The sequence below is a fragment of the Tasmannia lanceolata genome, unplaced genomic scaffold, assembly GCF_043159265.1.
Source record: "Tasmannia lanceolata isolate RefF3 unplaced genomic scaffold, GAP_Taslan_0.1 ptg000008l, whole genome shotgun sequence".
In the NCBI taxonomy this organism is placed as follows: domain Eukaryota; kingdom Viridiplantae; phylum Streptophyta; class Magnoliopsida; order Canellales; family Winteraceae; genus Tasmannia; species Tasmannia lanceolata.
In genome coordinates, this window is record NW_027518685.1 from 18,706,729 (window position 1) to 18,721,541 (window position 14,813).

At 40.7% G+C, this 14,813-nt stretch overlaps 1 protein-coding gene across 1 annotated transcript; it reads right to left on the reverse strand.

Annotated features, from left to right (window-relative positions):
* Positions 1-8,855: 8,855 nt before the first annotated feature.
* On the reverse strand, positions 8,856-12,633 carry LOC143883373 (putative germin-like protein 2-1). Its single transcript, XM_077386732.1, has 2 exons — positions 12,443-12,633; positions 8,856-9,543 (listed from the first exon to the last, which is right to left on the reverse strand). Exons 1-2 carry the CDS (start codon positions 12,549-12,551, stop codon positions 9,008-9,010), a joined length of 645 nt encoding a protein of 214 aa, XP_077242847.1. The 5' UTR covers positions 12,552-12,633; the 3' UTR covers positions 8,856-9,007.
* Between the last annotated feature and the right edge of the window lie 2,180 nt (positions 12,634-14,813).

The window sequence follows — 14,813 nt, forward strand, 5'->3', positions numbered from 1 at the left end:
GCCCCTATCACGTAAGTTGAAGTTAAGGGCGCTTATAAGTTCTGGCGCGCCATAAACGCCCTTCTGAGTATAGTATCCCCCCTATCACGCCCTATTAACGCCCTTATTAGTCAGTTTAAGGCAAACAAGGATCGGGTGGAGATGGGCATGCTAGAGGATGAGCGGTGACTCGCCATAGGGGTTCAGAAAGGATCTGATCGTAGATAGAGACTGAAACCAGTGCGGGGGTAGGGGCGGATGTAGCCAAGTGGATCAAGGCAGTGGATTGTGAATCCACCACGCGCGGGTTCAATCCCCGTCGTTCGCCCATCAATAAATGGACCATTTGTTACGAAGACACAAGACAAACCTTTCCCAACTAGAAAGCATTTTTTCTTCAAGAGTCAATTCATCTCGAGGCTTTCAAACGCATGGCGGACGATCTGCTTGGTGCAACTACTTTATGATGAATAAGTCCACCACATCCTCAAACGTTCGGATTGCATAAATGGGGAGAGATAAGAACCATCGTGCGGTCCTCCTCCGAAGGACTTCTGAAAAAGGTAGATCAACATTCCTGGATTATCCTCTTACATGCAGCAATCGTTGCAAAAGGCGACTAGATGTTGCATTGGATCGCCTGTCCCATTATACTTACTGAACTTAGGCATCTTGAATCCTGGCGGGCAGATAACCCCTGGATGACGGCAGAAATCTCTGAATCCAAGGCGATGAGATTGAGATGCATGTCTCGCCATGTACTTTTCTAAGAGATCCTTGAATGGTTCTTCGGACTCAATCACTAGCTAATTACAAGATATGGAGAACATGTATGGAGTCTTATCTTGTGGGAGAAGATTTATGGGAGGTTGTTTGTGGCAATGCCGTTGTAGTTCCGGAAGATACACAAGAAAATGCCGATGTATTGAAGGCGTGGAGGATGAAGAATGCTAAAACCGAATTTCTTTTGAAGCGGTCTATTTCGCATGACTTGTTTGAGCACATCATTGGGTGTAAATCGGCAAGTGAGATTTAGACTACTTTTGATGGATTGCTCAACAAGAAGAATATGGCTCGTCTACAAATGTTGGAAAATGAGTTGACAAATACTACACAAGGTGGTCTCTCTATTTCTCAATTCTTTTTTAAGATCAAGAATCTTTGTTCGGAGATTTCTTTATTGGATCCGGAAGAGCCTATTTCGGAGGCACGAATGAAGCGGCATATTATTCGTGGGTTGAAAAGAGAGTATATTCCTTATGTTACGTCGATTCAAGGGTGGGATCGGCAACCTTCTTTGGTGGAGTTTGAGAATCTTCTTGCTTCACAAGAGTCTTTAGCTAGACAAATGGCGGGTTGTTCAATATCCGGGAGTGAAGGAGAAGCATTATTTTCAAGCAACAAGAAGCCTTCCAACAAATATAAAGAGAAGAAAAATATTCCAAGTAAAGGTGGAGAGGAAGGTGGATCATCCGTTATGAGTAATGGAAATCGGAAGGGTATCAAGTGTTACCGATGTGGTAAACTTGGGCATATACAAAAGAATTGCCGTGTGAAATTGAATGATGGAAATGTAGCGAAAAAGTTGATGATCCAAACATGAAGAAGATTGGGGTAGATATTTTGTGGCGGAAACTACTATGATGGGTGCTTTGGCATCCATCAATTTTGAGGATGATTGGATTGTCGATTCCGGTTGTGGGCATCATCTTACAGGGAACGAATCCAAATTTTCAAAGTTTTGAAAATATGAAGGCAACGATGCTATTATCACGGCGGACAACACTATACATCCGGTATGAAGAAGAATCTTTTCTCGGTCGCAAATGCGGTTGATGCGGGAAATTATGTTTTGTTCGGGCCTAAGGAGGTGAAATTTCTTCGGAATATTTCAAGCTTGAAGGCGGATGTTGTCTACACCGGTAAGAGAGTTAAAGATTTATTTGTTTTATCGGCTTCAACCTTATATGTTGATAAAATGAGTACAAATGATGGCGCTTCAATTTGGCATGCTAGATTGGGTCATATTAGCATGGATAAATTGAAGGTCATGGTGATTAAGAATCTAGTGAATGGGCTACCAAATTTGAATTCTTTTGGTGGTGGAAAGGTGTGTGAGGGCTGTCAATATGGTAAGGCACATCGTCTCCCATTTGACAAGTCTCTTTCAAGGTGCATGGCTCCCTTGGAGCTTATCCATAGTGATGTAATGGGACCTTGTAGGACACCTTCACTTTCCGGCTTCCGCTATATGTTGTTATTTGTTGATGATTTTACTAGATTCACATTGGTGTATTTTATAAGGGAGAAATCTGATGCATTGTCTAAGTTTGTTGAGTTCAAGAAGACCGTTGAAGGTGTCTTCACAAGAAGATCAAGCGGTTGAGAACCGATAATGGTGGGGAGTTTACTTCCGATGACTTTTATATATTTTGTCGTGATCATGGTATACAAAAGGATCTCACTTGTGCCTATACGCCTCAACAAAATGGAGTAGCGGAGAGGAAGATTAGGCATCTTGTGGAAACTTGTAAAAGTTGGTTGCATGGAAAGAACTTACCCAAGGCCTTATGGGCAGAAGGTATGGCATGTGCAACTTATGTGATTAATCGGGTGCCTCTTAGTCCGATTAATATGAAGTCTCCTTATGAGTTGATGTTTGGAGTGAAGCCTAGTGTCAAGCATTTCAAGGTTTTTTGTTCAATTTACTATGTGCATGTGCCGGATGAAAGGAGAACCAAGTTGGATGCTAAGGCGAAGAAGTGTATTTTCATTGGGTATGATGAAAGGAAGAAAGGTTGGAAGTGCATGGATCCTACAACTCACAAGTCCATTGTTTCAAGAGATGTTGTGTTTGATGAAGTTTCTTCTTATTATGCTTTGGATGGTGGTTCCACTAATGGTGTGGGTGTAGGTGAGCACATCCTTGTTGAGGTTGAGCCTCAAGCAATAATGAACTTGCCGGTGACACCAAATGTTCTAATGGAATTTGGGTCTTCCTCTTCTTTGCCGATGGAGGAGCAAGGTGATAGGGGGAGTGATGTTGCATGTCACGTTCAAGAAGATGAGCAAAATGAAGAAACTAATGAAGAGGAGTGTAGTGTGTCACGTCTTAGAAGATCAAAAAGAAAGATTGTCAAGCCGGCACGGTATCGGGATGAAAACATGCTGAGCACTTATTCTTGTTTTCTTTCCGGTCCATTTGATGATAATGAGCATTCTTTCTTTGATGAAGCAAAAGGGGTGAGAGAATGGAAAGATGCTATGAATGAGGAGATGAAGGCACTTGTGAAAAATGAGACTTGGGATCTTGTTCCTAAGCCTAAAGATGTGAATCCGGTTACATGTAAATGGGTGTACAAATTGAAGCGGAAAGCGAATGGAAGTGTGGATAGATTCAAAGTAAGGTTGGTGGCTAGAGGGTTCTCTCAAAAGTATGGAGAGGATTATGAGGAGACCTTTAGTCTCGTTGTCAAGATGACTTCCGTTCGAGTTGTAATTTCATTGGCCGCTTGTCTTGGTTGGAAATTGTTTCAACTTGATGTGAAAAATGCATTTTTGTATGGTGAGATTGACAAAGACATCTACATGGAGCAACCGCCGGGTTACAATTCAAGTGATCATCCGACTCATGTTTGCAAGCTCAAGAAAGCTCTTTATGGGTTGAAGCAAGCTCCAAGGGCGTGGTATGGTAAGATTGCCGAATACTTGCAATTTTGTGGTTATTTTGCATCTAACTCCGATTCTAGTTTATTTGTGAAGAAAGACAAAGGCTTGTTTGTTATTGTGCTTCTTTACGTCGACGACATGATAGTTACCGATAACAATGATGTTGAGGTTGCAAAGCTAAGGGATGAGCTATCTATTCGTTTTGAGATGAAAGACTTGGGAGAGCTAAGTCACTTTCTTGGCTTGGAGGTGGAGACCTTGAAGGATGATGTTCTAGTTTCTCAAAAAGGCTATACGGAGAAATTAGTTGGAAGATTTGGGATGAGTCAAAGTAAAAGATCATCTACTCCTCTTGATCCCAACATAAAGATAAGGCGGGGAGAAGGCAAGCTTCTTCCGAATGCACGGCCATATCGTGCTCTTGTGGGTAGTCTCATCTACTTGACTATCACAAGACCGGACATTTCTTTTTCCGTTGGGCTTGTTAGTCGCTATATACAATCGCCACAGAAACCACACTTGGAAGCGGCAAAGAGAATTTTGAAGTATGTGAATTCTACCCTTGACTTTTGGTTGCTTTACAAGAAAGGGGTTGATTTTGTGTTGAATGGATTTACCGATGCCGACTATGGAGGGGACTTGAATGATCGGAGATCTACTTCCGGTTATGTGTTTTTGTGTGGATCGGTGGGTGTTTCTTGGTGTAGTAAACAAGACTCGGTGTCTCTTTCAACAACGGAAGCGGAATATAAGGCCGCCGCTCTTACGTCTCAAGAATGTGTTTGGTTGCGGCGGTTGATTGAAGATGTCCATTTACCTATCCACAAGGCGACGACTATTCTTGGTGACAACCAAAGTGCGCTCAAACTTGCCACAAATCCGGTTTGTCATGCAAAAACAAAGCATATTAAGATCGAGCATCATTTCATTCATGAAAAAGTGTTAGATGGTACAATTGGTGTAGCGGAAGTAAGGAGCAAAGAGAACATTGCCGACATCTTTACTAAGTCACTTTCCAAATGATCATTTGAGCTACTTCGGGATAAGCTTGGAGTAGTTTCCAAAAAATCACTTTAAATGGGAGTGTTAAATTTTAAAGTGTATTTTTTGGGTAGCTTTATTTTATTTTTATTTTGAGTGTTGTAATGAGGGCAAATATGTACTTTTGTGTCCATGGGCATGTTGGTCTTTTTGCCTAGCTTGCACATGTGTGAGCCACACATGTTTGCTCCATCTTTTCCCACTACCTACCTATTTCAAATTCAAACATTTACTTAGAACTCCAAACCCACTACTTCCCTAAGCATTTAAGACAACACTTTCCCATACCCACTACCACTTACCTAAGCTATCTTCTCTTTACTTTTCTTGACCAAGCCTATTCTCATTAACTTCATTTTGGTAGAGATTTTCCACCACCTAGACCTCCATTAAAGCTCCATCGAAGCTCTCTTGTGTGCAAGCTTTCCTTTTGAAGCTTTCTTCTTTTTATTGTTGTTTATCTTGTAGTGTTGTTCTTTCTATCATATATTGAAGCACATCTCTTTTGGGCATTGTTCTTCTTCTACTTGGTTGTTCATCTTGGGCTAGTGTAAACTTTGGTTTCACTATTTGAGAAGAGGATTTTCCAGTGTTGTGAAATCCGTCTTTCTCTATACTCCCAAGTTGTATGATTTACATAGTATGTCCTACTTTTGACCAACCGTCTACAAAGTCTTTCATGGGCCTCCCCTCTCTCTCCCTCTCCCCCCCCTTTAAGATTAATATATATTAGGTTTATCATTGACCCAAGTGGAGTATAAAATAAACATTCCTAAAGCCTTGTTTATGTCATATTCTACAATGAGCTTATGCCACAAGTGGAAGGAACTAGGTTAACTTCTCTGTGTAATTACAAGTGGGATAGAATTCTGAAGTCCCTGAACAATCTTTGTAGTTCCAAATGTGTGAAAGATACTAAGCAATTTCTCGTCTCCTATATGAGGTAAGCAATCTCTCTCCTCTTTTGTTTGGACATAGAAGTAATCCTTAAAAGCTAGCCGTTAAGGGGAGTCCTTATAAGCCCGTCCACATGTTTTTACTTTTCCAATGTGGGGTCTTTATTTTGCATAGAACCCTAACATCTTTATTGTTGTATTTAGAAGCGTGTATAATCTCTTTCATTTCCTAGTCCCTCCTAGTCTCATCAATAGATATTGGAGGAAATGCCAAAACTAATAATGTAGGAAATACTGGTTTATGTAGAGAGCCAATCATCGAATTTTAAAGAAAAACAAGAAAAAAAAAAGAGCTCAAGAATCAGAGCATCTTATACGAGCCTATGTAGTGGTTTAAATAAAAGATAAGTGATAAAGATACTCTAATTCATTTCAATTCTAAAACAGATCTTTAGGCCATATTTGTTTTGGATTTTGTGAACAGATTGTGAGTCCAAAATTATCAGAATCAAAATTAAATGTAAGCTTGAGTCAAATAATCAGCTTTGGACTCACAATCGGTTCTCAAAATCCAAAACAAACATAACCTAACTTTCTACTCTAGATGGAACATTTTTTAACCCGGAATTAGGAGGCTGCAGGATCGTGGTGCTGCCAATGTTACCAAATGCAATAGCTGATGGAAAGGGTGCAATCATTAACTTTATTGACTAGTATCATCGCGGTGTCGGAGCCAAGTTGATCAAACCCTCATTGATCATGCCCTCGGAGCCCAAGGGGAATTGCAGGCCCCAAGCCTAGGACCGCGTGACCAGACTTCGATCTGGGTCCTAACGCCAAGCCAACAATCCCCCTCTCTAGCGATGACCCTAAGAGTCTCTAACCAGTGGCCTTGCTCTGATACCACCTGTAGGATCGTAGCGCTGCCAATCTTACCTAAAGCTATAGCTGATGGAAAAAGCGCAACCATTGTCTTTATTGGGTAGCACCATACCTGTGTCAGGCCTGGTTGACCAAACCATCATTGGACATGCCCTCTGAGCCCAAGGGGCATTGCTGGCCCCAAGCCTAGGACCACGTGGCCAGACTCCAATCTGGGTCCTAGTGCCCAAGCCAACAGAGGCCCTGGGGCGGACCGAATATATCTTGAGATTTGGGAAAATAGGAGAGGACAAACCACCTAACCTCAACAGAAATAGACCTAGCAAACAGGCCGGGTGGGTTGGGTCAACCAGCGGGTCATGCGGGTATGGGTCAAACGGGTTGGGTCAAAAAATAACCCGCATTCCTACGGGTCACAACTTAGGTGACCCGTCCCCGGTGCGGGTGGGTTGGGTCAACCCGCGGGCTACCCGTAATTTTTCCAAAAATTTCTCCATTGTATTTTCCAACCCATTTTGTCAGGCCTTATTCAATATTCACCCTATTCTCAACCTTAGGGGCGCACACCATATAAAATAATCTATTGTAAGTAGAGTTCTAAATTACAGAGGTGAAGAATGGACCAATTAAAAAATGTAAAACTTAGTGAACAAAATTATTAACAAATTTAGTGCAAATCCATTTACGTAATAACATGAATTACTTATAGGAACTCAAAACGAGACTCAAAGCAAATCTGAAATCCCTTTTGTTTTGGCTTTTGATCTTATGATCTTGACCCTTGATCTCTTTTCCTTTTAAATAAAAATAAAAGAGTTTTTACGGGTACGCACGGGTTGACCCGACCCAACCCATGTTTTTGCGGGTTGGGTGACCCGCGGTTCCATTTTGACAGGTCACCAAAACTCCGACCCGTGCCTGCAAATTTGCGGGTGGGTTGGGTCGACCCGCGGGCACGGGTCAATTTTGCCAGGTCTAAATAGAAATAGATCTAAACAGAAATAGGGGAAATAGACCCCTAAATAGAGCAGTAAAACAGGCCCGAGTCATTTGAGAACAATAATAGACGTGCACCCAAATTAATCACCAACGAAACCCACTAGCTGGAGCAGAGCTTGGGGGGAGGGAAACGAACAATCCACTCATGCGTTGGAGCCACAAAGCAAGTAGACGAGTTACCATGGGGCATTGCTGCTCGAATGGGCTGCATAGATGGGGTCTAAGCAGAGGACTTTGCTCGAACCAGTTATTTGCCAAACTTAGAGATAAGAGCTTCCTGAGACCAAAATTATAGAAGATCCGCTATAATGTAACTTACAGTGAGCACCCAATCCAATCCAATCCAAGATGAGGAAGCAGCCACCTACACCATACGAAATTTCATTCTCTATAGTGATGCTGACACACCGGGTAAAGAATTTTCATAAGTGGCAGGATTTCTGGCCAACAATAGAATATGGACCACGGGTGGCTACACTATTTTGAGGTGAGATCCATGAGGGCCTTACTATCCGACACGATCCATAATTAACTTAAAGATGTTTAGATATCTATCTAACATTATCCTCATTTCTGCCACCATGGTCTAGTGTTTTCCCATATAGTAAAAGGAGAAAGTGGAGACCACTATCCCACTCGAATCTCGAACCACTCTTCCTTCTCCCCTATCTCTTGGGTTACCCCTCGAAGCCCCATTGATGTTCAATTTGTAGAACCCCTTCTCCAACCTTTGCCATCAAACCCACAAGTCTCGTTTTACGCTCGGCCTACGTGCTTCAACTTGAATGAGATCAAAAGACAGTCTATCCTCCATGCTTAGATCTTTAACTTTGCTCTATTAGAAAATTCTGTTGGGGTTCCACGCAAAAGCAAATAGTCCCACATCGGATAAGTGAAATGGATGGGGGTGGGTTATAAAGGAATGGGCACCCTCCCTCTAACGGCTAGCTTTTAGGGGCGAGATCTATCCTGTTAAATTCCCTACAAATTATGCACTCTTAAACCTTCTATTTTTTTTGTTTTTCCATCCAGAGCCATTGCTCTGTCCCTCCATCATCATATTACATCTCTCTTTCCAAATAGTCTAAATAATCAGAACAGCTGACATCCGAAGAAGCTCAACCTTTATCCAGTATTAGGTTCAATCCCAGCTTACCTACCGAAAAAAAAGAAGAAGAGAAACCCTTTCTCTAGAAAAAGGTTCAACTATAATGTTTGTGGAACAAAACACATAAAACAGCTTTCTATAGGAAAGTAATGGAAAGGAGAAGGCTTTCTAGGGAAAGCCCTTTTTAAGTGTAAACCAAACATGCTCTAATGAATAACTAGTAAAAAACAAAGTCAAACACAAACACATTTTCATAAAAAAATGAAAAAGAAAATGCACAACACAGTCGGTTACAATCCAAGCATATTCCAAATGACACAATGACTAGTCATTAAGACTCTTACAATGTCGATAAACTTAGAAAACAATTGCTGTGAAACTAGAGAGAGAAGGTTTATTTTTCCTAACTTCATCCTCTTTGTCTCTTCCCAACCTAGAACTTATACTGGAGATACTCGACTACATTCTTGTCCAGTTGGAAGGCCTTAGCAAGAACATCACTAGAGATGGGCAAGTTGGATCCAAAGATAGCATTAGCCATGGTGATGACACCAGGGTTCTCACTATTCAAAGCAGCAATAGCAATGGCATTGGTTGGCCCCACATTGTATTGGAAGTGGATGAGATTTACTGGGAAGACAAAAACATCACCCTTGCAAAGGGTCTTTGTGACAAGGCGATTTTCAGGGTTGGAGGTGACAAAACCGACGGAGAGGGTACCCTCTATAACAGTGAGGATCTCAGTGGCCCGAGGGTGAGTGTGGGGAGGGTTGAGACCCCATGGTCCATAGTCTATGCGGACGTTGGAGATTCCAAGGGAATAGAGTCCTGGTACCTGGGCCACATTGACTGGGGTGACTTTGGATCCGAGTGGGTTCGATGTGTTTCCTTGTAGATGAAGCCCTGAGAAGAAGAAATCGTTTGCTTCAACAAGCTTAGGATCCTTACATGCTTGGCCACTCATTAATCCTGATAACAAATTACAAATTATGTCAAGAAAAGGGATTTCCATCATAATGTTTGTATAGCAGTAGTATTAATTATTAGGATTGAGGAAAAGGAGTGTACGCTCGAGCGTACCTAACCTTAGGTACGCTCGAGTGCCAAATCACATGGGTCCCACATTTTTTTTGGTCATCTAAACCATTCATTTGCAAGGCCCCATCATAGATAGGGTGTGTACCAAAATTCAGCACCATTGAATCATCCTAACCCCTCCAAAACTGGAGGGCAAAATGGGCAGATTTGTGGACAAACAGTGTCTGTCCATTTTGACCTCCACAAATGGATGGTTTAGGATGATCTTATGGAGCTGATTTTTGGTATGCACCCTATCTATGATGGGGCCTTGTAAATGAATGGTTTAGATGACCAAAAAAAATGTGGGACCAATGTGATTTGGCACTCGAGTGTACCTAAGGTTAGGTACACTCGAGCGTACAATCATTTTCCTCTATTATTAATATTTGAAATTAAGCGTGTCTAACTAACTAGATTATACATTAAAAAATAAAATGTTGTAGGACTTATGGAAGTGCTATAGAGTGTTCACATGGGTAGAAGCGTCTCAAATTGAAGTGCTATAGAGTGTTCAGACTTCAGATGGGTAGAAGGGTCTCAAATTTAGCTTTTCACAAAGCCTAAGACTGAGAAAGAATTCTATTTGGTATTTCAATAATGCACTTGGAGCTTATTAGTAGGGCTTCAACTCGAGCTGGGTTTTACCCGACCCGAAAATAGCCTGGGTTGGGTTCAGGTTTCATGGGTTTCGGGTTGAGCTGGGTTGAGCATTCAAAAGCCCGCATGAATCTCGGGTCGAGCCGGGTTTGAAGGGGCCCGACCCGACACGACCCGACCCGAGTTACATAAGTTATAGTATGTACATTTTTTTCTATTGTTAGTTAAAAGTTAAGAGTGAAAATCCACGCGCCCACTGTTATTTTTTGTGAGTGTAATTTCTGCTTCTATGAGTTGACTTGATTAGCATTGTTTGATTGTAATTACAACATTATTTGATTAGTTTGATTCAAGTGTAATGTGAGTGTAATTACATCATTGTTTGATTCAAGTGTAATGTGAGTGAATTTCTACTTCTATGAGTTGAGTTGCCTTGCCAAACAAGAATTTTCCCTAAAAAATTGCGTCAACGTGAAAAATCCGACCCGACCCGACCGACCCGAGATTTATCATGGGTAGGGCCGGGTTTGGGAATCGTGGGTTTTCCGAAAAAAACCCGACCCGACCCGACCCGAGATATTTCTCGGGTCTCTCCAAAACCCGACCTGACCCGACCCGAGTTGCAGCCCTACTTATTAGCATACTAACCAAATTAGATTATTCATAAATATAAACAGCATTTAAGTAACATATTTTTAGAAGGGTCAATTCCTAGAAGCAGGAATAGTGCCCGTGGGTACGGGCCCCCTCTTCCGAACTGCAATTCGGCGCTACTTAGGAAGGAATGACCAAGGAGCTTGTCAAACCCTATTGATGATGTCATTTTCTCCACACCACATGCGCTCCTATTACTCTATCAATCCTACCATCACCAACTTTCTTGCATCAAACTCCTCCAACTCTTCAAAGTACTTCATTGGGGCAAGCACTTGTTCGGCTCGTTTGTCAAGAGATCTCTTCATAGTCAAATAATTCATGATAGCAATCCTACTTTTCATGATTTTGGCTCCTAAAACTCACAGACAGCTGTGGCGTTCATGTGGCTTTGCTTTAAAGGGAAGTTCCCTCGATGTCTAGGTTGCAATAGCTATCTGACTACACCCTGCAGGCTGGCTAAATCTCAAATTGGATGAAGCGGCAAGTGTCAAGACTAGTATATGGCTACAGTGGAGCCCACCAACCACTAAAAGAACCAGAAAAAGAAAAAGATATTGGGAAAGAGAAAGGAGTTTGGGACCCTATTGATGATGTCGAGATGAAACGCCACAATGGAATCCACCCACTTTATTTTGATAAAAAGTTCACCGGATGAGGTCATTTTTATCTTTATTTACTAATGACAGCTAAGGCCATTGGGTCTGAGATGCAGTGAGCAGGATATCCATGCTGTTGGGATCTCTGTCAGCTAATGTTATTGGTTTGAGATGCTACACGAGCAATAAGAAGAAAATGGAAGTGCCAGGAAAGCAAACAGAGATTATCTCATTTAGGATGGCTACCTTTTTAGGGACTTCCTTTAGGGTATAAGTACTACTGGTTTAGAATGGATGAGATGTAAGGTGCTTAGCTAGATCGGGTGTACCTAGGTTGGGTCTGGAATGGTTCGACTATCTTCCGCCTTGAGTCTTTTTATTTTGTTGTTTATCTTTTAATGTAATCATTGAGAACCATCTCGGTTTCTCTTCCTTCAATATATAAATTACCATTTCAAAAAAAATAATTTAAGTAACATATTAATTCATCAATATTTTTTCTTCTACATCGAGCACTATATCTCAAATTAGTACATCTCAGATTTCATCAAAGATCTCAAAGGAAGTTTGTAAAACCCTTATTTTCATTCGAGTTTCACTAATGACATGAACCACGTCTAAAGAAGAATATGAAACAAAAAGGAAAATTGTAAAAAAAGTCAATTTAATTTTTGAAGCTTTAAAAAAAATTATAGAGATAAATAGCAATCATACATTCCGCCAAAAAAAAAAAAAAAGAGTTGTGTATTTCGAAAGATTCATGAAGTCTTAGTTCATTTTTATTTCATTTTTTTGCATTTTCGCCCATTTTGTTCAAATTTTCAAGAATATACAAACAAGATCGAAAGGTGGAAGTGCTGAAATTTGTGTATATACGTATGTAGAAAAAAAAAGAAGGGATTAGTTTCTTGCGAGAGAGAGAGAGAGAGGATTAATACCTTGGCTGTTGGCCACGCAAAAGTCCTGCAAATTACTTGCATGGGAGGGTAAAGCAAGATAGCAAATAAGAGGGAGGAGACCTAACAGGAAAATCCTGGTGGCCATCATAAAACCCTCTCTTTTTATATCTCTACTAATTGAATACAAGAGATCAAATACCTAAACACTAATTAACAATGTGGAGTGATGAAATATGCATGGCTTTGAAGTCATATATATAGAGAGACTCGAGGGAGAGAAGTACGTGTATGTTATACGAGTGAAGAGGGTAATGCAATGCCCAACTGGATTAGGTTGCCGTCTATGCATTGAAAGGGTATCTTTCTTTCCTCATTGAATGTTTCCATGTACTACTTATGGACGGCCATATTCTACTTCAAATTTGTCTACATTTTTACATATGGGGCTTCCTTGGTATATTGTCGTAGCCAAAGGCTAGCTCCAAACTCTTGTGCATTCATTTTTTGGATATTTGGCTAACAAGATCTTGGTGATCAGGACCGTTCATCTGATTGACTATCATATGATGGCACGGTGGGTCCACGTCAACAGAGATCTCAATCGTCTTACTGAGGTGTACAAAATTTGATGGCTTCAATGCATCTTTGCGGTGTCTTCTTCATCATGCTCGTCAACGGTCTAGATTCCTCTGATGTGGGTTGGATCAACGGCAATGGGCCAGATTCGAGATTGACAAGAATTTAAATGGACCCAATTATCGTACACATGATAGTAAGTCCATGTCGTTTTCTATCACAAAAACAAAATCATCTTGTAAGATTTTTCATTGTATTAAGAAATGTATAGTCCATCTTGAAGCCAACATGCACTACGCCTTGTCTTTAATGGTTGTTCGCAATACTATCTTCTAAATTTAAGAAGGGGAAATAATATTTCATCTGTTTGTTTTTTGTACAAATGATAAGCAATTAAACATGAGAATGTGGTCATTTTCACCGAAGACTGAACAAAAGGCAACGGAAGTACTAGAAACAGACTGCAAATATCAGTATACCTGTTGGGGGAAAATAGATGATTTGAATGATATGTGACATAGCTAATCTGAGTTTTAAGATAAATCAAATACAAAATAAGAAGGCAAATACATTTATCGACTTGAAGATTAAATCCTTGATTCAAAATCTGTTTGTTGAAAGAAGGAAGGAGACGTACGGCTGAGTCGTGCCTCCTTAAGAATCATATTCGCCTGCTATGGTGCAACCGAGATAATCAATTCTAAAAAATAAAACAGCTCCCTGCGTCTATTAGACGTGCACTCGCTTACCGGTCCTCTTTGAACCACTTCAAAACTACGCTCAGACACAGATACTGTTAAAGTATATAAGAATAAATAACGTCTTCTCCAACAACTTAAGCTTTTGGAGTAACTGGCCGTTAATTTCACATGATATCAGAGCAAAGGTCCTGAGTTCAAACCTCCTTGTTATTAAAAATTCACATGTAATGGTCAACCCAAAAGTGCGGCCACATGTGCCACTTGTAGGCCAACCAAAAGAAAGAGGGGCCCACGTGAGGGGGGGGCAGGGGGTGTTAAAGTATAAAAGAATAAATAACACCTTCTCTAACAGCTTAAGCTATTCGAGTAAGAGGTCGTTTCACAGATAAATCTTAAGGAGATAAATCGTTTTCTATAAAACTAGATTTATGTACGTATTTCTGTGTTTCTAGGCATTGGAGTTCTTCCCTACTTGTAGAGAAGAACACGGCCCAAAGAGAAGCAGATGTTTCTCTGCAATAGTTACTTCTTGTGGCTATTTGGAGAAGACAGACCACATGAAAACGGTCACAAAATGATAGGAAATAAAAATGGCATTCAAGAGATGTGTTCGTAATTAATGCCATAAGATTTTCTGCTTAAAATCTAACTTATAATTAAGAAAGGTAAACACGATAATTATGGTGGAAAATACATAACCGTTGGGAAATAAAAAGATAATTTTCACATAAACCCACACCCGGGGGGGGGGGTCCTGGCGTGTGTTTATGTTTGTTCTTTATAAATTCTCTCACCCAACCAATTCCAATGCCCCTGGAATGGCCCAAGCCTTGTCTCCACACCACATCTTATAAAGAGGCAAAAGTTTCTTCAACTTTCCTGTGATACCCGGCGCAGCCACGCACGCATGTACATTAGAATAATCTTGCAATGGGGTGTCCTTATCAAATTAAGTTACGATTATTACCTTAAAATGGTGTCCTTATCAAAAATTGAGTTTACGAATGTTTCCTTCAAATGGGGTGTCATTATCAAAATATTCTTACACCATATAAAAACTCGCTTTTCATGACAAAGATAGAACGTGGGACGATTATAACCATTGATGTCGTGGGCCATCTCTAAAGTAATTC

Coding starts and splice junctions, on each gene's coding strand:
- LOC143883373 (XM_077386732.1), bottom strand. CDS start 12,551: ATGATGGCCACCAGGATTTTCCTGTTAGGTCTCCTCCCTCTTATTTGC. Junction 9,544..12,442: donor TTGCGTGGCCAACAGCCAAG/GTATTAATCCTC, acceptor ATTTGTTATCAG/GATTAATGAGTGGCCAAGCA.